Genomic DNA, 19,458 nt, shown 5'->3' on the forward strand with positions numbered 1-19,458 from the left:
TGCATCCTGTAGCTCCAACTCCAAAAAGTTCTGGGACACTGTGAAGTCCATGGAGAACAAGAGCACCTCCTCCCAGCTGCCCACTGCACTGAGGCTAGGTAACACGGTCACCACCGATAAATCCATGATTATCGAAAACTTCAACAAGCATTTCTCAACGGCTGGCCATGCCTTCCGCCTGGCTACTCCAACCTCGGCCAACAGCTCCGCCCCCCCCCCGCAGCTCCTCACCCAAGCCTCTCCAGGTTCTCCTTTACCCAAATCCAAATAGCAGATGTTCTGAAAGAGCTGCAAAACCTGGACCCGTATAAATCAGCTGGGCTTGACAATCTGGACCCTCTATTTCTGAAACTATCCGCCGCCATTGTCACAACCCCTATTACCAGCCTGTTCAACCTCTCTTTCATATCGTCTGAGATCCCCAAGGATTGGAAAGCTGCCGCAGTCATCCCCCTCTTCAAAGGGGGAGACACCCTGGACCCAAACTGTTACAGACCTATATCCATCCTGCCCTGCCTATCTAAGGTCTTCGAAAGCCAAGTCAACAAACAGGTCACTGACCATCTCGAATCCCACCGTACCTTCTCCGCTGTGCAATCTGGTTTCCGAGCCGGTCACAGATGCACCTCAGCCACACTCAAGGTACTAAACGATATCATAACCGCCATCGATAAAAGACAGTACTGTGCAGCCGTCTTCATCGACCTTGCCAAGGCTTTCGACTCTGTCAATCACCATATTCTTATCGGCAGACTCAGTAGCCTCGGTTTTTCGGATGACTGCCTTGCTTGGTTCACCAATTACTTTGCAGACAGAGTTCAGTGTGTCAAATCGGAGGGCACGCTGTCCGGTCCTCTGGCAGTCTCTATGGGGGTGCCACAGGGTTCAATTCTGGGGCTGACTCTTTTCTCTGTATATATCAATGATGTTGCTCTTGCTGCGGGCGATTCCCTGATCCACCTCTACGCAGACAACACCATTCTATATACTTTCGGCCCGTCATTGGACACTGTGCTATCTAACCTCCAAACGAGCTTCAATGCCATACAACACTCCTTCCGTGGCTTCCAACTGCTCTTAAACGCTAGTAAAACCAAATGCATGCTTTTCAACCGATCGCTGCCTGCACCCGCATGCCCGACTAGCATCACCACCCTGGATGGTTCCGACCTTGAATATGTGGACATCTATAAGTACCTAGGTGTCTGGCTAGACTGCAAACTCTCCTTCCAGACTCATATCAAACATCTCCAATCGAAAATCAAATCAAGAGTCGGCTTTCTATTCCGCAACAAAGCCTCCTTCACTCATGGCACCAAGCTTACCCTAGTAAAACTGACTATCCTACCGATCCTCTACTTCGGCGATGTCATCTACAAAATTGCTTCCAACACTCTACTCAGCAAACTGGATGCAGTTTATCACAGTGCCATCCTTTTTGTCACTAAAGCACCTTATACCACCCACCACTGCGACTTGTATGCTCTAGTTGGCTGGCCCTCGCTACATATTCGTCGCCAGACGCACTGGCTCCAGGTCATCTACAAGTCCATACTAGGTAAAGCTCCGCCTTATCTCAGTTCACTGGTCACGATAGCAACACCCATCCGTAGCACGCGCTCCAGCAGGTGTATCTCACTGATCATCCCTAAAGCCAACACCTCATTTGGCCGCCTTTCGTTCCAGTACTCTGCTGCCTGTGACTAGAATGAATTGCAAAAATCGCTGAAGTTGGAGACTTTTATCTCCCTCACCAACTTCAAACATCAGCTATCTGAGCAGCTAACCGATCGCTGCAGCTGTACATAGTCTATTGGTAAATAGCCCACCCATTTTCACCTACCTCATCCCCACACTGTTTTTATTTATTTACTTTTCTGCTCTTTTGCACACCAATATCTCTACCTGTACATGACCATCTGATCATTTATCACTCCAGTGTTAATCTGCAAAATTGTAATTATTCGCCTACCTCCTCACGCCTTTTGCACACATTGTATATAGACTCCCTTTTTTTCTACTGTGTTATTGACTTGTTAATTGTTTACTCCATGTGTAACTCTGTGTTGTCTGTTCACACTGCTACACTTTATCTTTATCTTATTTATTTATCTTTATCGCCTCTCCTTCCAGTTCTCTGCTGCCAGTGACTGGAACGAACTGCAAAAATCTCTGAAACTGGAAACATTTATCTCCCTCACTAGCTTTAAGCACCAACTGTCAGAGCATCTTACAGATTACTGCACCTGTACATAGCCCACCTATAATTTAGCCCAAACAACTACCTCTTTCCCAACTGTATTTAATTTATTTATTTATTTTGCTCCTTTGCACCCCATTATTTTTATTTCTACTTTGCACGTTCTTCCATTGCAAAACTACCATTCCAGTGTTTTACTTGCTATATTGTATTTACTTTGCCACCATGGCCTTTTTTGCCTTTACCTCCCTTCTCACCTCAATTGCTCACATTGTATATAGACTTGTTTATACTGTATTATTGACTGTATGTTTGTTTTACTCCATGTGTAACTCTGTGTCGTTGTATCTGTCAAACTGCTTTGCTTTATCTTGGCCAGGTCGCAATTGTAAATGAGAACTTGTTCTCAACTTGCCTACCTGGTTAAATAAAGGTGAAATAAAATAAATAAATAAATAAAATCTTGGCCAGGTCGCAGTTGCAAATGAAAACTTGTTCTCAACTAGCCTACCTGGTTAAATAAAGGTGAAATAAAATCAATTTAAAAATTATGGTACAGATCATGTAAGAATGCTTGCTCATCAAATTGTCTAAAATGTTGTTTAAAAATATAACGGGGTTTGGCTTTGGTCATTTTTGTATTTCTATTTCTAACACAAGTAATTGCACAGTGATCACTGACATCATTACAGAATATCCCAGTCGATGTGTATTTGTGAGGGGTCTTCGTTAGAATAATGTCCAATAGCGTTGATTTGTTGGGTGCTCTTGGATTCGGTCTTGTAGGTGCATTAATTCATTGAGCGAGATTCTGAGAGTCACACAGTTCTTTAAAAGAGTCCGATACAGATGTAAGCATGTCCCAGTTCAAATCTCCTAAAATAATGAATTCAGAGTGATTAAGCTTGCAGGACATCAGAAAGAGAGTTGAGAGCGTGTCCCGAAGCCGAGGGCAGTCTGTAGCAGCCGACTACAGTGATGTGGGAGTCCCTATATATGTTCACTTTAACCGCAAGCAATTCAAAATGTTTGGCTTTTGGAAATCGAGGTGTTAAACTCAGATTTCACATAAATTGCAATCCACCCTAGTTTACTCATCTGATCATTCTTAAAACCATGTCCCCATTATCTGACTCAGATTTATTTAGCCAAGTTTCTGATAAAACCATTACATCTACATTTGTCATTTTGGCCCAGTTTCTAATCATGTCTATTGTTGGAAATAGACTTCTGACGTTAACATGCAAGAGGCCAAAATCTGCTCTGTTTTTTAAATCATAGAGAGTCGGTAGAGATGGTATCTACCGGCCCAGGGTTTGTTCGCACGTTACCAGAGATCAACAATAAAAGCATAACAACATATCTGAGTTGCCCAAGTGTGAGGACTTGGTGGAGCCTGCACCATTGTTAATAAAACGTACTGAGTCTAAGCCCCAGAGCGGGCGAAGAAGGTATTTAGCTTGTCTGAAAGCAAGACGTCACTGTCCGTGACGTGGCTCGTTTTACCTTCGTAGTCCGTGATTGTCTGTAGACCCTGCCACATACGTCTCATGTCTGAGCCGTTGAATTGTGACTCCACATTCTTTCTGTACTGACATTTTGCCTGTTTGATTGCCTTATGGAGGGAATAACTACACTGTTTGTATTCTACCATATTCCCAGTCACCTTGCCATTGTTAAATGCGGTAGTTCGTGCTTTCAGTTTGCGCGAATGCTGCCATCTATCCATGGTTTCTGGTTAGGTTTTAATAGTAACAGTGAGAACAACATCCCCTATACACTTCCTGAAGAACTCAGTCACCGTGTCCGTGTATACTTCAATGTTATTCTCAAAGGGTAGCCAGAACATATCCAGGCGGCGTGATCAAATCAATCTTGAAGCATGAATTCCGATTGGTCAGACGAGCGTTAAATCGACCTTAGCATGGGTACATCCTGTTTGAGTTTCTGACTATAGGAAGGGAAGAGCAAAATTGAGTTGTGATCTGATTGGCCAAAAGGAGGGTGGGGGAGGACCTTGTAGGCATCTCGAAAGGGGGAGTAGCAGTGGTCATGTGTTTTAGCAGAGCGAGTACTACAGTAAATGTGTTGATAGAACTTCGGTAGCATTTTCCTCAAATTTGCTTTGTTAAAATCCCCAGCTACAATAAATGCGGCCTCAAGATATGTGCTTTCCAGTTTGCATAAAGTCCAGTGTAGTTCCTTGAGGGCGGCCGTGGTATCGGCTTGAGGGGGAATATACATGGCTGTGACTATAACCAAAGAGAATTCTCTTTTGAGGTAATACGGTTTGTATTTGATTGTGAGGTATTCTAGGTCGGGCGAACAAAAGGACTTGAGTTTCTGTTTGTTATCACAATATCACACAATCACCCACTTCTTTCCGGAGAGTTCTTTATTCCTGTCTGTGCGATGTACTGAGAACCCAGCTGGCCATATGGACGGAGAAAGTATATCCCGAGAGAGCCATGATTCCGGAAACAGAGTATGTTACAGTCCGTGGTGTTTTCGTGGAAGGGGTTCCTCGCCCTGAGCTCGTCTATTTTATTGTCCAGAGACTGAAAATAAGCGAGTAATATACTTGGAAGTGGTGGATGGTGTGCCTGCCTCCTGAGTCGGACTAGAAGTCCACTCAGAATACCTCTTCTCCGCCGGCAGGGTCTTGGAGCAGCCTCTGGGATAAGTTCAATTGCCCTGGGGGGTAGAAACAAAGGATCCAATTCGGGAAAGTCGTATTGATGATTTACCGTCGCTCTGATATCCAAAAGTTATTTCCGGCTGTATATAATAACACAAAAACTAAATACTGCAAAGCTGCAATGTCTGTCAGTGCCATCTTGCCACATCGGAGAAATTGAAGCTGTTCCAAGGGCAAAAGGGGGGGGGGGATGAGGGTGCAACTCAATATTAGGAAGGTGTTCCTAATGTTTGGTATACTCAGTATACTCAGATGAATGGGGGGCCATGAAATCTCATACATGAAGAAGCAACAAGAATTCAGATTCTCTTATTGAAGACCGGCCAGGAGAGAACGAGGGAGGACTAGGTTCTCTACAGCGTCAGATATTTATGTCATCACAACAGCAGAACAGACAAGCTCATAACACCTGAGCACAGAACATTAGAGGTCAGAGAGAGAGAGAGAGAGAGAGAGAGAGAGAGAGAGAGAGAGAGAGAGAGAGAGAGAGAGAGAGAGAGAGAGAGAGAGAGAGACAGAGACAGAGACAGAGACAGAGACAGCCAGCTTCAAGTTCCTTGGCGCCCACATCACAGCCTCAGGAGGCTGACAAGAGTGGTGCGGTCAGTCCAGTACATTACTGTGGCCCTCTATATCAGGTGGTGTCAGGGAAAGGACCAAAGAATTTCCAAAGACTCCAGCCACCCAAGCCATAGACTGTTCACTCTGCCACCGTCCGGGCAAATGGTACTGGAGCATTGGCTCTTGGACCAATAGGCTTTGAGTCAGCTTCTACCCGTAAGCCATAAGAATGGCACCCAAACTATCTGCATTGACTATTTTGCACTGACCATACGCACACACACTCGACTAAATACTGTATACAAATCATATACACACACAAACTCACACACATTACATTGACACTCCCACACATACTCACAAGCACAGACATGCAGACCAACACAACACAACACAAACACACATACATACACAATACACATCATTTGCTGCTGCTCCTCTGTTCTTTATTTTATCTCGTTATTATTTATTCTGAAGCACAGTCACTTTACCTTGCCATCATGTACATATCTACCTCAAATACCTTGTACCTCTGCACATTGATCTGGTACTAGTACTCCCTGTATATAGCTCCATTCTTGATCTGCTACTGGCACTCCTGTATATAGATCCATTCTTGTATTTTATTTTATTCCTTGTGTTACAATTTTGATTGTTTTGCATTGTTGGGAAGGGCTCATAAGAAAGCATTTCTATACAAGTTGTCACAAAGAGAGTGAGAGAGTGAGAGGTGGACAGACGGGTAGAGTGAGAGGTGGACAGACGGGCAGAGAGTGAGAGGTGGACAGACGGGCAGAGAGTGAGAGGTGGACAGACGGCAGAGAGTGAGAGGTGGACAGACGGTAGAGAGTGAGAGGTGGACAGACGGGCAGAGAGTGGACAGACGGGCAGAGAGTGAGTGAGAGGTGGACAGACGGTAGGGCAGAGAGTGAGAGGTGGACAGACGGTAGAGAGTGAGAGGTGAACAGAGTGAGAGGTAGAGAGTGAGAGGTGAACAGACGGGCAGAGAGAGAGGTGGACAGAGAGAGGTGGACAGACGGGCAGAGAGTGAGAGGTGGACAGACGGTAGAGAGTGAGAGGTGGACAGACGGTAGAGAGTGAGAGGTGGACAGACGGTAGAGAGTGAGAGGTGGACAGACGGTAGAGAGTGAGAGGTGGACAGACGGCAGAGAGTGAGAGGTGGACAGACGGGCAGAGAGTGAGAGGTGGACAGACGGGTAGAGAGTGGACAGACGGGAGAGGTGAGACAGAGAGAGTAGGTGGACAGACGGGTGAGAGGTGGACAGACGGGTAGAGAGTGAGAGGTGGACAGACGGTAGAGAGTGAGAGGTGGACAGACGGTAGAGAGTGAGAGGTGGACAGACGGTAGAGAGTGAGAGGTGGACAGACGGTAGAGAGTGAGAGGTGGACAGACGGTAGAGAGTGAGAGGTGGACAGACGGTAGAGAGTGAGAGGTGGACAGACGGGTAGAGAGTGAGAGGTGGACAGACGGTAGAGAGTGAGAGGTGGACAGACGGTAGAGAGTGAGAGGTGGACAGACGGTAGAGAGTGAGAGGTGGACAGACGGTAGAGAGTGAGAGGTGGACAGACGGGCAGAGAGTGAGAGGTGGACAGACGGTAGAGAGTGAGAGGTGGACAGATGGTAGAGAGTGAGAGGTGGACAGACGGGTAGAGAGTGAGAGGTGGACAGACGGTAGAGAGTGAGAGGTGGACAGACGGTAGAGAGTGAGAGGTGGACAGACGGTAGAGAGTGAGAGGTGGACAGACGGGTGAGAGGTGGACAGACGGGTAGAGAGTGAGAGGTGGACAGACGGTGAGAGGTGGACAGACGGGTGAGAGGTGGACAGACGGTAGAGAGTGAGAGGTGGACAGACGGTAGAGAGTGAGAGGTGGACAGACGGTAGAGAGTGAGAGGTGGACAGACGGTAGAGAGTGAGAGGTGGACAGACGGGCAGAGAGTGAGAGGTGGACAGACGGGTAGAGAGTGAGAGGTGGACAGACGGGTAGAGAGTGAGAGGTGGACAGACGGGTAGAGAGTGAGAGGTGGACAGACGGTAGAGAGTGAGAGGTGGACAGACGGGCAGAGATGTACAGACGGGCAGAGACAGAGATGAACTGAGACGGACGGACACTCGGACAGGTAGAGCGAGAGAAGTGGACAGACTGACAGAGACCTACCAGGGTCTGTTGGTATCTCAGAGCCTTCCTTTGCGACGCATCTGCAGCCATTGACACGCTGTCACTGACCCAAAAATAACCCTGATGGTGGCTTCAGCATTTCCACCCGCACTCTCAGCTAAACAAACACACACGTCAAGAGTGTACACTTTCTTACATATGCATTCTAACATACACAGCAGTTCAGTGCACACACACACTTGAGATTGACACTTGTTCAGATCCAATCTTGTTCAGTTGATCCAGAGGCGGTGTTCCCTCCACCTGTCCTGTAAGACAGTCAACAGAAAGACGTCTGTACAGAGACTCCTGGTAGTGATATGAGGCAGAGACAGACGCAGCGCTTTCCTTTATTAGAACAGCAGACACCTAATCACACACACAGCAGGGCTCACGTTAACGACACCGATACTGGCATACAAGCCTCTTGTCCCCGTGAGCAGGCCAGCTAGACCCATGGGCCATTAGATCTTTGTTTTTGGATGGGTGTTTTTGTTTGGACAGGCAGGGGTGAGGGTGATGCCACCCCCCACAGGGCTGCCCCTGCAACGTGAGGGTAGGTGCACATTAACACCCCCGTCATCAGCCAATGATGCAAGGCTATCCCTTCGAACCCTCACATGCTCCAAGCCCTCATTCCCCCTGCTGTATCAACATACCTCTTCACTAGGCCAGATGTAGCAGTCACCATAATGCACATTGCCATCTATCCCATCTGATATAATGGTTTTCAGTCTGGGTTGTAGGCGTGCATCTCAAAAGTCTGAAGTGGTTCTCACTCAATCATGTTTACTGCTCTGAAACCACCTGTTTCCATTTCAGCCAGATGAGACAGCATGGCACATGGCCCACCTAAAGAGAGAGAGAGAGAGAGAGAGAGAATGGCCCCACCAATCCCTTAACCCTTCTCTGCTTTGGAGACCACACGCCACCACATTACAACCTAATCTCACTGCATGGTGGTGGCCAGAGAGAAATGTGTCACTCCGACCGCGGGCGAGTGTGTGATGTGTGTCAGGGAGAATGATTATGGACAGCTGGCTCAGGCACTACCTGATACACAGAGAACATTATCACAGTGGTAGTGGTCAGTGTGTGACTCACAACGCATATTGTGCAGTCATGAAACAGTCCTTACTACAGGGTTGTGAGATATACTATACCAGTACTGAGGGGGACTGGATGTACACTGTGATATAAAGAAACAGCAACAAGGAGAGATCAAAATATAATATCATGCATAATGTACATATGTACAGTGCTCTCACACACACACACAACGCACGTCAACACAACTCATAGAAAGTCAATTCATAGAAAAAACAAAAGGTTGTTTATTTTCCTGAACATTTGGCAGTCTTTGTTTTAGACATAAATACAGTCATCTCCTCCCCCCATCCCCAGCAGCTCCTTAGCTTATGGCAGTGAACCCCAGACCTCAGTACTTCACTTTCAAGGGATAACCTACTTCGCCACAAAATCTTTCTGAAAATTTACAATAACAAAAAATTGTGTGGATGCTATATTGTACACATTAAGTTAGTTTAAACCAGACTAGAGGCTTCAAACCGAATGGAAAGCATCTAACAAACATCTGGCACTTAGAATTTGGGGTGAACTGTCCATAGAATTAGAATACTAATTTAACAGGATCTCTGGATTTTTTATATTTTTTAACATGAGCACTATGTGCTGCCTCTGTGATTGGTTGGTCAACAGCTCAATTCATACTGTTCCTGTCATATCACTCCTCCCTACAACACTGTTAGAACCAAACATCAATATTGCTGCTCATACACTTGAATGTGATGCATCGTCCTATGTAAATGATAAACCAAGTATTTTAAAGACAATACCACAGCTTTCACATGGCACACATTGCTATGGAATATTGCATATCAAATTGAAAAGGAAAATACTGTAGCTGCTTTAAAATCAATCCATACATCTTTAAAACATCCATGTACATCCATCCTGTGAACTGAAATCTTATTGGTCAAGGAAACATTGACAGTAGGTAACTTAGGTCTCAAGTTGACCAGAGATAACAAGCAGTTACATAGAATTCTAATTTAATTCATTGGTGTAACATATAAATGTAATTCATTTAAATACATGTTGACATCTTTCATCACATCTAAGTAATAAGTCTGGTTACCAATGTAGTTATAACATTAATTAACCTACGTGCCTTAACTTGTCTACATTTTGTATTTAACCTTTATTTAACTAGGCAAGTCAGTTAAGAACAAATTCTTATTTACAATGACGGTCTACCCCGGCCAAAACCGAATGACGCTGAGCCAAATGTGCACTCCCCTTTGGGAGTCCGAATCACGTCCAGATGTGATCCAGCCTGGATTCAAACCAGGGACTGTAGTGACGCCTCTTGCACTGAGATGCAGTGCCTTAGACCGTAACCCCCTCATGGAGGTAGAGATGGGAGGGGGAGGACAGTTGTTTGTGAGAGAAATGGTCATGACTCCATTCTATTCAAATGGAATGCAGTATACTTGTTGCCTCAATAACATATCAAATCATTGCTAACAAACCCTGAAACTCCCAATATCACATCTACGTGTCCCAATATCCTTCCGTGGAAGACTCAGATTACTAGGAGGGTATTGAAATGCAGCTCCCTCCATGCTGCATCCTCCGCCTATAACTCTACACCACCACCTGTCTGCCCATCAGATGGACACAGATACATACCTTCATTTGGTCAGGGGGGATTTCCTATTATAATGCTATGCATTTTATAATAAACATTTTTTTTAATACAAAAAGGAGACAAGGGCTTTACAATTCTTACAAAAAAGAGCTTCAAAATGATTTGATACAAAATAAATGGATAAAAATAGATCTGCATACAAAATACATGTTTAAAAAAAGAATAATCTTCAAACACAAACGTTGCTGTTTAGTAAGAAATTAAAAGCGATACATTTAAATATATTCTGGTGTGTTAGCAAGCTAAAATAATTACCTCGAACATTTCAATCCCATTTCTAACTGGCACAGATACACATATAGCAAGCCTAGCTGATAGGTAGGTACACACACATCAGCTTCATACCAGTCATGTATACTTCATGCCCATTACCAAGCACATAGATTTACAACAACTCGTTCCATTTTCCTTTCCAAGTTTGTCTGTGAGAGGGAATTTGCACAGCAAATGTGAATGAATTAATCCTCTATGATTGTGTGTAACAGCATGTGTGTGTGTGTCAGTAGTGGGTGCGGTATGTGTGTGGTGCTGTAGGGGTGCAGAAATGTGTGCGTGTCAGTACTGAGGGTGGTACTTGGGGAACAGGTAGAGGTCTTTGCAGAGGGAGCTGGTGAATTCAGACATCTCCTTACAGCGATGGTGGGGGGTGCCAGGAGCATAGCCTTCTCTGTCTTTAATACGACCATTCACCTGAGGACAGAGGTTACAAAAGGTTACTAGCACTGAACTTGCTGATAACTACTTTGAGGGAAAATGTACTTACTATGACTGTGATATGTGGTGTGTGTTTGTGTTTACCTGCACCAGTATGTCTGATAGGTGTGTGTCTCTGGCTCTGAAGCGGAGTGCTGAGTTGACCTCTTGGATGAACCAGGATCCTCTCTTAGTGTTCCTCATGGCTGCAGTGCCTAGTAGGGCCCGACAGACACTACATTACCCAGTAGGGGCCAACAGACACTACATTACATTACCTAGTAGGCCCCAACATATTACCTAGTGTGGCACAACAGACACTACATTACCCAGTAGGCCCCAACATATGACCCAGTAGGGACCCGCCACACACTACATGACCCAGTAGGGACCCGCCACACACTACATGACCCAGTAGGGACCCACCACACACTACATGACCCAGTAGGGACCCGCCACACACTACATGACCCAGTAGGGACCCACCACACACTACGTGACCCAGTAGGGACCCACCACACACTACGTGACCCAGTAGGGACCCACCACACACTACGTGACCCAGTAGGGACCCACACACACTACCCATGACCCAGTAGCCACACACTACATATGACCCAGTAGGGACCCAACACACACTACATGACCCAGTAGGGACCCAACACACACTACATGACCCAGTAGGGACCCAACACACACTACATTACCCAGTAGGGACCCAACACACACTACATTACCCAGTAGGGACCCAACACACACTACATGACCCAGTAAGGACCAACACACACTACATTACCTAGTAGGGACCCAACACACACACACAAAGAAACACACCACCAAATAAACAGACAACACCACACACACACCTTTGAGGGAGGCGAAGCCACAGATCATGTCAGAGCGCTGGGGCAGTTTGACTCTGAGCCTGCCTCGCTCCTCCATCTGCCTGGTGTCTCCATCCCCCTCCCTCCCTGCATCCCTCTGTTCACAGCCAGGAGACTGGGTCCTCTCTGGCCCGTCTGGCTGCTCCACCCCACAGTCCATCTCCTCTGGAGGGAGACAGAGACAAGACGGGTTAGAAGAAGAGAACAGGGAAGGGAGGGTTGGGGAAATGGAAGGAGGGAGAGTGAGGGCAGAGAGCCTGTGTGCTCACCTCCTCTGCAGGCCTGGATGAAGAACATCTTGGGTTTATTCTGCAGTAGAGGACAGTGGGCGTTGTCAAATGCCTCAAACACCCAGTCCAACTGAGAGAGAGACAGAGATTCAATTAATATGATTATCATCAGAAAGGGTTTCACTCTAAACTGAATGAGGTCACAAACACCTCCAGCAGCTGTCCGTCTGTGCCGTAGATAGCCCCCTCTACTCCATGGGACAGCAGACACACCACACAGCTGGATACGGTCTGGTGCTGCTGCCGTCTGCCAAACTGCTCAATGCACTCCCGCATGCCCTGTCATAGAGAGAGATCAATCAAGTATTAAACCCTATTCTAATTACATAGAACTTTTAGGATTATTTTGGTACAATTTGTCACAAAGTGCAAGCGCCACTAGTTATACAGAGAGGAAGTGTAGAGCTGTAAATTCACCCTTTGTTCTTTGCATTAAACATGGTCATGGAAAGACCAACACTACACACAGCTGTCTCCACTAGCTAAAAACATGACTCTAATAGCAACAGGTCTATGAAGATCAAGGCAAACAAATGCCTGAGTGCCACTGATTGAAGCCAGTGGGGGATCCACCGATACAGTCCATGTTGTTGAAGCACTGCTGTACCTTTGGCACCACTGTCTTGCTCTCTGTGTGTGTGCGTTACCTGAGCTGTGAGGTCTCTCCGGACAGTGACTATGTAGTCCAGCTCAGTGAACACCTTCCTGAGGACCTCCTCGTCCACCTCCCCTCCCTTCCTGGAGTCCAGGTCAGGAGCAGCACAGGGGTCAAAGGAGACGTTACTGATCACCAAGGCCAGGCCACGAGGACTGGACACCATACTATAGGACTGAAGGGGAGAGAACAGGAGAAAGAGAGGAGAGGGGGAAGAGAGAAAGTGTGAGGGGAGGAGAGAGATGCAAAGGGAGGAAAGAAAGCGAAGAAGGGAAATGAGGAGAAAAGAGTGAGGGACAAGAGACAAAAATGCAGCGCGAGAAAATGACATGGTTTACCTGAAGGAAAATAATGATGTGCTTCTGTTGCTGCTGTTCTCAGTAGTGTTTGTTGTAGTTTCTGTCCCTGTATTTTAATGACAGTTTTACAACCCAGTGGAGCTCAGTGATGAATCATCCTCAACCTGAGCAGGTTTACAGAGACTTCAACACATGGGCTGGGGGAATTCTCCCTGTGTCTCTTTCCTGTCAAAATTACTGTGGTCTAGACAAACACTGTCTTCTACGGACCAGTGGGACTCGCCTGGTACTGTCTAAACTCTGTCTAAACTGCAGAGGTCTAATAGCTGTCTGTTTAGAGAGGAGACACTTCAACAGCTGTTACAGGTTGAGGTGGATGAATAGGAAGATCTACTCTCCTGTTCCCTAGAAATACCTTGGGGAACAATGCAGCTAACATTCTGGACACAGGAAGTGCATGCATGCATTTGTTGCAAAGGTGCATGTTGCAGTGGGTGCTGCCTTGAAACTAACTGCCCTAGGGGGTTGCATAAAGTTGCATTGTAACAGTTATATTTGCAGTGACAAATATGAGAACCAAAAATATACAGCCGTTAACAACATTAATGGTCTCAGGTAAGAGATACCAGACAGAGACTGTGTTTTATCTGTTGGCAGTGACATGGTACAGGCAGGTGATTTACTGGTTTGTATTAACAGTGAGTGTTGTACCTGTTGGCAGTGACATGGTACAGACAGGTGATTTACTGGTTTGTATTAACAGTGAGTGTTGTACCTTTTGGCAGTGTTTTAGGTAGAAGTCTGGTGTACAGGGAAGAACAGAGCTGGTGATGGGACTGTCTGCATCCAGACACATCTCCATTGACTCTGAAACACATATTAGGATGACATTACACCCTGCATGCATTTCATTCCATAAAATACACCAGTGGAGACAATTCCAATAATGCCCATCAGAGCAGGGTTCCAGTCAAGGTCACGTTTCTGCCTTGAAAGGGAAGCTGTTAGCAACATATAATGGTGTTGTAACAACCTTTGTACTACAGCTATGTGAGCAAGTCACACAGGCGTGGTGCCTGCAGGTGGTGAGACTGTCTGGGCAGTGGCACTCCATACCAAGGCTACAGCACACTGCTTCCACACTGATAAAATTATATAACTGGACTCAATTGGGACATTATCATTTACATTTTTATTGGATTTATTAAAAATAGCTTTTTAAAAGTTTTATAAAAGACTGAGTTACAAGCCAAAAAACAGAATGATTACATGTATTTTTTTCTCTCCAAACAACCACACAAACAAACCCCTCCCATGATCTCCTAGGAAACATGCAAATAGTGTGAATGAAACAGTTGTAAAACTGTTATCTTGAATGCACCCACCTCAGATGACTGCTCTACTCACCTTGTGTTCTGGCTCTCTTGGTTGGAACAATCCCCTCCTGGGTGGGAAGTGGGAGGGGAGAGTCCACATATCTCTGAAGGACAAAGGAAAAGGAGAATTTAACCATCTTTTAACTTACCTTTGATGTCAATACAATCTGAACATTTATAGGCAAAACCAGTTCATTCCCGATTTGTTTTCCTCGCCTGCAGTGTGAATACCAAAACATCCAGGAGGCTTTTTTTTGGGGGGGTGGCTGACTCACCTCTCTCCCAATCTACAGCTCTCCTCTTTTCTTATTCCCCTCTTTCTCCCCATCCCCCTCTTTCTTCCTGTTACAGCAGTCTATAGCTTGGGTTGAGAGTGTTGTGGTCACTTCTTTCTCTAGTGACTATCTGGGGACAGTCTGTAGTAGGGTTGAATGGTAGGAACCCGGTTTCCGAGATTTACCGTCCAAAACCACTCCTCTTTCCCGGGATAAATAACTGCGAGAAACCGGTAAATTATAATAAATTGTTTATATGAACAGCATGGAGTGAAATGGAACTGTTAAAATGATATGCGATGTCTAAATGTGGTTTCTCTACGGCCGCTGCATGATGAATCAACGCTCAGGGTGGGGACAGACAGCCCATCTCAGTATGGAGCACAATCCACAGTGCATGTAGGAGAACCTACTGTATTGGCATTTTATTAGGATCCCCATTAGCTGTTGCAAAAGCAGCAGCTACTCTTCCTGTATCATCTCATCATGATAACGTGTGACAGGTAAGCCTACATTGACTGCAGCATAGCCTATGCTACAGTAATATAGCATAGGCTATGCTACAGTAATATAAAGACAGAATGATCTGGCTTTCAGGGGTCACCTTGTTTTTTAAAATTTTATTTATTGTAAAGAGTTTTAAAAACAGCCTATCACTCAAATAGCGTTGCTTTAAATCAGTGCACACACACTATCTCCATCAACTCCATTCAAGTTGCATCCAAAATAGATAATCCTGTTCTAAATTGACATAGGTAGGCTAGAAAATCTATATTGCGCCCCTCTTCGAATAGTCTATTGGTGTAAGAAATGCTAAAAAGATTGTCTAGCTTTTCCTGCATGGGATTCAGAGCTAAGGACGTTTTGTAAGGCGAGGCCAGCGGTGCACAGGCACTTGCGTAAGAGACAGAGGCTATAAGTTAGATGCTTATTATGCATAACCCATCATTAATTAGCTAAATATAAGGCTAATAATGTATTACCTTCAGCCTTATATTTAGCTAATTAATGCAATATATGTTTTGCTGAATGTTATATACAGGAGCCAACAGAACTAATAATAATAATAATAATAAATGCCATTTAGCAGACGCTTTTATCCAAAGCGACTTACAGTCATGTGTGCATACATTCTACGTATGGGTGGTCACGGGGATCGAACCCAACCCTGGCTCACGGGTACTTTGAAAGAACAGTGAATGCGTGCGATGGCGGAAGGCTATAGCAATTATTTATTCAGACCCATAACCATTCAATCTTCATGAAGGGAAGCCTTCTGCATCTAATTCTAGCCATATATTTTTTTATTTCACCTTTATTTAACCAGGTAGGCCAGTTGAGAACAAGTTTTCATTTACAACTACAACCTGGCCAAGAATAAAGCAATGCAGTTTGACACATACAACAACACCGAGTTAGACATGGAGTAAACAAACATACAGTCAATAATACAGTACCAAAAAAATCTATATTCAGAGTGTGCATTTTAAGTAAGCATTTCCCCTGTTGTATTTGGCACACGTGACAAATACATTTTGATTTGCAAATGAGGTAAGATAAGGCAGTAAACAGGCCATGGTGGCAAAGTAATTACAATATACCAATTAAACACTGTCTGATGTGCAGAAGACAAATGTGCAAGTAGAGAAGATACTGGGGTGCAATGGAGCAAGATAAATAAATACAGTATGGGGATGAGGTAGTTGGATGGGCTATATTACAGATGGGCTATGTACAGGTGCAGTGATCTATAAGCTGCTCTGACAGCTGGTGCTTAAAGTTAGTGAGGGAGATATGAGTCTCCAGCTTCAGTGATTTTTGCAGTTCAGTCCAATCATTGGCAGCAGAGAACTGGAAGGAAAGGTGGCCAAAGGAGGAATTGGCTTTGGGGGTGTCTAATGAGATATACCGTCTGAAGCGCGTGCTATGTGTGGGTGCTGCTATGGTGACCAGTGAGTTGAGGTAAGGCGGGGCTTTACCTAGCAGAGACTTGTAGATGACCTGGAGCCAGTGGGTTTGGCGATGAGTATGAAGCAAGGGCCAGCCAACAAGAGCGTACAGATCGCAGTGGTGGATAGTATATGGGGCTTTGGTGACAAAACAGATAGCACTGTGAAAGACTGCATCCAATTTGTTAAGAGTGTTGGGAGGCAATTTTGTAAATGATATCACCGAAGTCAAGAATCAGTAAGATGGTCAGTTTTATGAGGATATGTTTGGCAGCATGAGTGAAGGATGCTTTGTTGCGGAATAGGAAGCCGATTGTAGAATTAATTTTGGATTGGAGATTCTTAATATGAGTCTGGAAGGAGTTTACAGTCCAACCAGACACCTAGGTATTTGTAGTTGTCCACATATTCTAAGTCAGAACCGTCCAGAGTAGTGACGCTGGATGGGCGGGCAGCGATCGGTTGAAGAACATGCATTTAATTTTACTTGCATTTAAGAGCAGTTGGAGGCAACGGAAGGAGAGTTGTATGGCATTGAAGCTCGTCTGGAGGTTAGTTAACACCGTGTCCAAAGAAGGGCCAGAAGTATACAGAATCTATGTAGAGGTGGATCAGAGAATCACCAGCAGCAAGAGCGACATAATTGATGTAGGGCTCATAAAATGTATCGGACGCATTAGGTTTGAATCTTCATTACATATTTATATGCTTTATAATGCTTTTGAATGACACTTCCAGTTTTGGCGGGAAACACAGGGTTACCCATGAGAAAAGTTGTTTTATTCTTGGGATGGAACATTTGTAAAATACCAGGAAAATATTCTAAGTTAGTATGTAGCTTGGGCTAGGTGTTGGGTAGCGCTCACCTCTTTCTATTCATCCCCCTCTTCCTCACTGTCTTTGACTGGGGTCTTTGTGAATGGGGAATAGTGGTCTGAAGCTTGGATTGGGTATTTTGTGGAACTCACCCCCTCAGCCCTGTCTTTCACCCTAGCTGTCTGGGGACACTGAGTAAGGGGCACAGTTTGAGGCTTAGGTTGGTTGTGGAACTCACCCCCTCAGCCCTGTCTTTCACCCTAGCTGTCTGGGGACACTGAGTAAGGGGCACAGTTTCAGGCTTAGGTTGGTTGTGGCACTCACCCCTCTCTCTCTCCATGTCTACCCTCTCCCCTTTCCCGCTTTGTCCTTCTGCTCATCTGTCAGGATCAACATCTGATTGTTGTGCTGGTTGTGGTGTGGCTCTCAGTGCCCACTCACCTGTCTCTCTCCATCCCTCTCTGGTGACTCTGTGAGCAGGGCACATAGGTGCTGCTGCTCTGTGTCTCTCAGTGCTGAGCAGAAGCTGCTGAAGGCTCTGGGACCACGCTTGGGGAGCAGGGACAGCAGACGCCAGCTCCGCTTGTGGGAGGTCAGCTCCGCCTGGGGAACAACGGATATCAACAGATTAGAAAGAAAAAATAGAAAGTGGAATACATGTTAATCTACACCAGGGAAACTAAACTGGGTCCTGCCCCCACAGGGGGCAAGCAGGAGTTTCAAGGACCAAGTATGGGAAACCCTGATCCACACTAACATTCACATTTGGTTACGTGATTGAAGTTAATGACATACATCAACAATAAGACATTTGGGCAATGAATGCATACATTTTTTGGAAGTTGATAAGGGTCATAAGTCACCTGACCTGGTAGTAGTATCGAGCTACACAATTGAACACAACATACCAGGATGCTTTCTGCCATGCTGTCGGTGAGAATGTCGTCTGTCTGCAGCGACTGAATCAACAGCTCGTCCACCACCATCTCTTTGCAGAGAGTCACAGCGTATTTCCGAAGCCCCCTTCTGTCTCGTTCCAGCATACCGCATTCCCCCAACATTCTGCTACGAGACAACACACAAGAAAATTAAGCGTTTACTGTCAACTTCCATTCTTCTTGCAAAACCGTGGCGCGGTATATAGGCCTAGCTTCTCAACAACGTGTTAACGTTACTCATTGGAATTGTATCTAGTTATTATAATAGCTCAATTTACCTTGTTTTCTAAGTCGGAGTGGAAAGGATGCTGAATGTGTCTTTCTGTAAGAACTAACATTATACTAGCTAGCTATAGTAGCTGTCTGGATGAATACGAAAAAATAATTGGTAGTTATATCTCCTATATCTATTAACACTCAGCAGCAGATACTTACAAAGGCTGTCAGGTAACGTTAGCCAGCTGTCTCCAGCTAACGCGTTAGCTAGCTAATAATTAATGTGTGAAGGAAAAGTTGACATCACCTTGACGTCCGAACAATACTAACTTGTAAGCTATTGCATAAAAACAGGTAGCTATGCTAAGAAATTTGTTCAAAATGTAAGCAAGTGTCAATCAGTTTCGTTGCATTTTTCAAAACAATGTACCTTTAGATATGCAACTGCAAATAGCTAAGTTAACATTACATCGGCATGCTAACGTTGGGATGTTATTTTTTGGGGTGGATTTCAAACATTCAGAACACCTTCAATGCGTTCATCTGCTCCCAACCCATATGTCCTAAAACTAGATAGCAAATTTAGCTAACTGTATTTGAAATGATTTCGCACAAATTAACAACATAACTTACCCTAGTAAACCAACTTCCGCGCCTCTGCAATGTGTGAAAATGGTAGCGGGAGTGGTCTAAATTCAT

At 45.1% G+C, this 19,458-nt stretch overlaps 2 protein-coding genes across 5 annotated transcripts in view; both read right to left on the reverse strand.

Moving 5' to 3' along the window:
* LOC123998117 (chloride channel protein 1-like) overlaps positions 1 to 8,000 on the reverse strand; it is an 89,553-nt gene extending 81,553 nt beyond the window's left edge. Inside the window, exons 1-2 of one of the 2 annotated variants that reach the window (XM_046303046.1) lie at positions 7,838 to 8,000; positions 7,638 to 7,755 (exon numbers count right to left, since the gene is read on the reverse strand). In XM_046303046.1, the coding sequence (XP_046159002.1) occupies positions 7,638 to 7,688 (51 nt within the window). In that variant the 5' untranslated portion in view covers positions 7,689 to 7,755; positions 7,838 to 8,000. Of the gene's footprint in view, positions 1 to 7,637 lie in introns of both variants that reach the window. The other variant, XM_046303045.1, reaches the window with a different exon arrangement.
* A 947-nt stretch (positions 8,001 to 8,947) lies between these two features.
* On the reverse strand, positions 8,948 to 19,458 carry LOC123998118 (caspase-2-like). Of its 3 annotated transcripts, none has more exons than XM_046303049.1 (11): positions 19,393 to 19,458; positions 18,514 to 18,667; positions 18,047 to 18,208; positions 14,597 to 14,669; positions 13,965 to 14,056; positions 12,883 to 13,065; positions 12,386 to 12,514; positions 12,215 to 12,305; positions 11,928 to 12,110; positions 11,167 to 11,276; positions 8,948 to 11,058 (listed from the first exon to the last, which is right to left on the reverse strand). In XM_046303049.1, the coding sequence occupies exons 2-11, from the start codon at positions 18,664 to 18,666 to the stop codon at positions 10,924 to 10,926; spliced, it is 1,311 nt and encodes a 436-aa protein (XP_046159005.1). In that variant the 5' UTR covers position 18,667; positions 19,393 to 19,458; the 3' UTR covers positions 8,948 to 10,923. The 3 variants fall into 3 exon arrangements, with proteins under 3 accessions (XP_046159005.1, XP_046159004.1, XP_046159003.1); XM_046303048.1 differs by having other exon boundaries at positions 18,514 to 18,670; positions 19,393 to 19,448; XM_046303047.1 differs by lacking the exon at positions 19,393 to 19,458 and adding an exon at positions 19,190 to 19,209 and having other exon boundaries at positions 18,514 to 18,670.

This window comes from Oncorhynchus gorbuscha, linkage group LG15, assembly GCF_021184085.1.
Source record: "Oncorhynchus gorbuscha isolate QuinsamMale2020 ecotype Even-year linkage group LG15, OgorEven_v1.0, whole genome shotgun sequence".
NCBI lineage: Eukaryota > Metazoa > Chordata > Actinopteri > Salmoniformes > Salmonidae > Oncorhynchus > Oncorhynchus gorbuscha.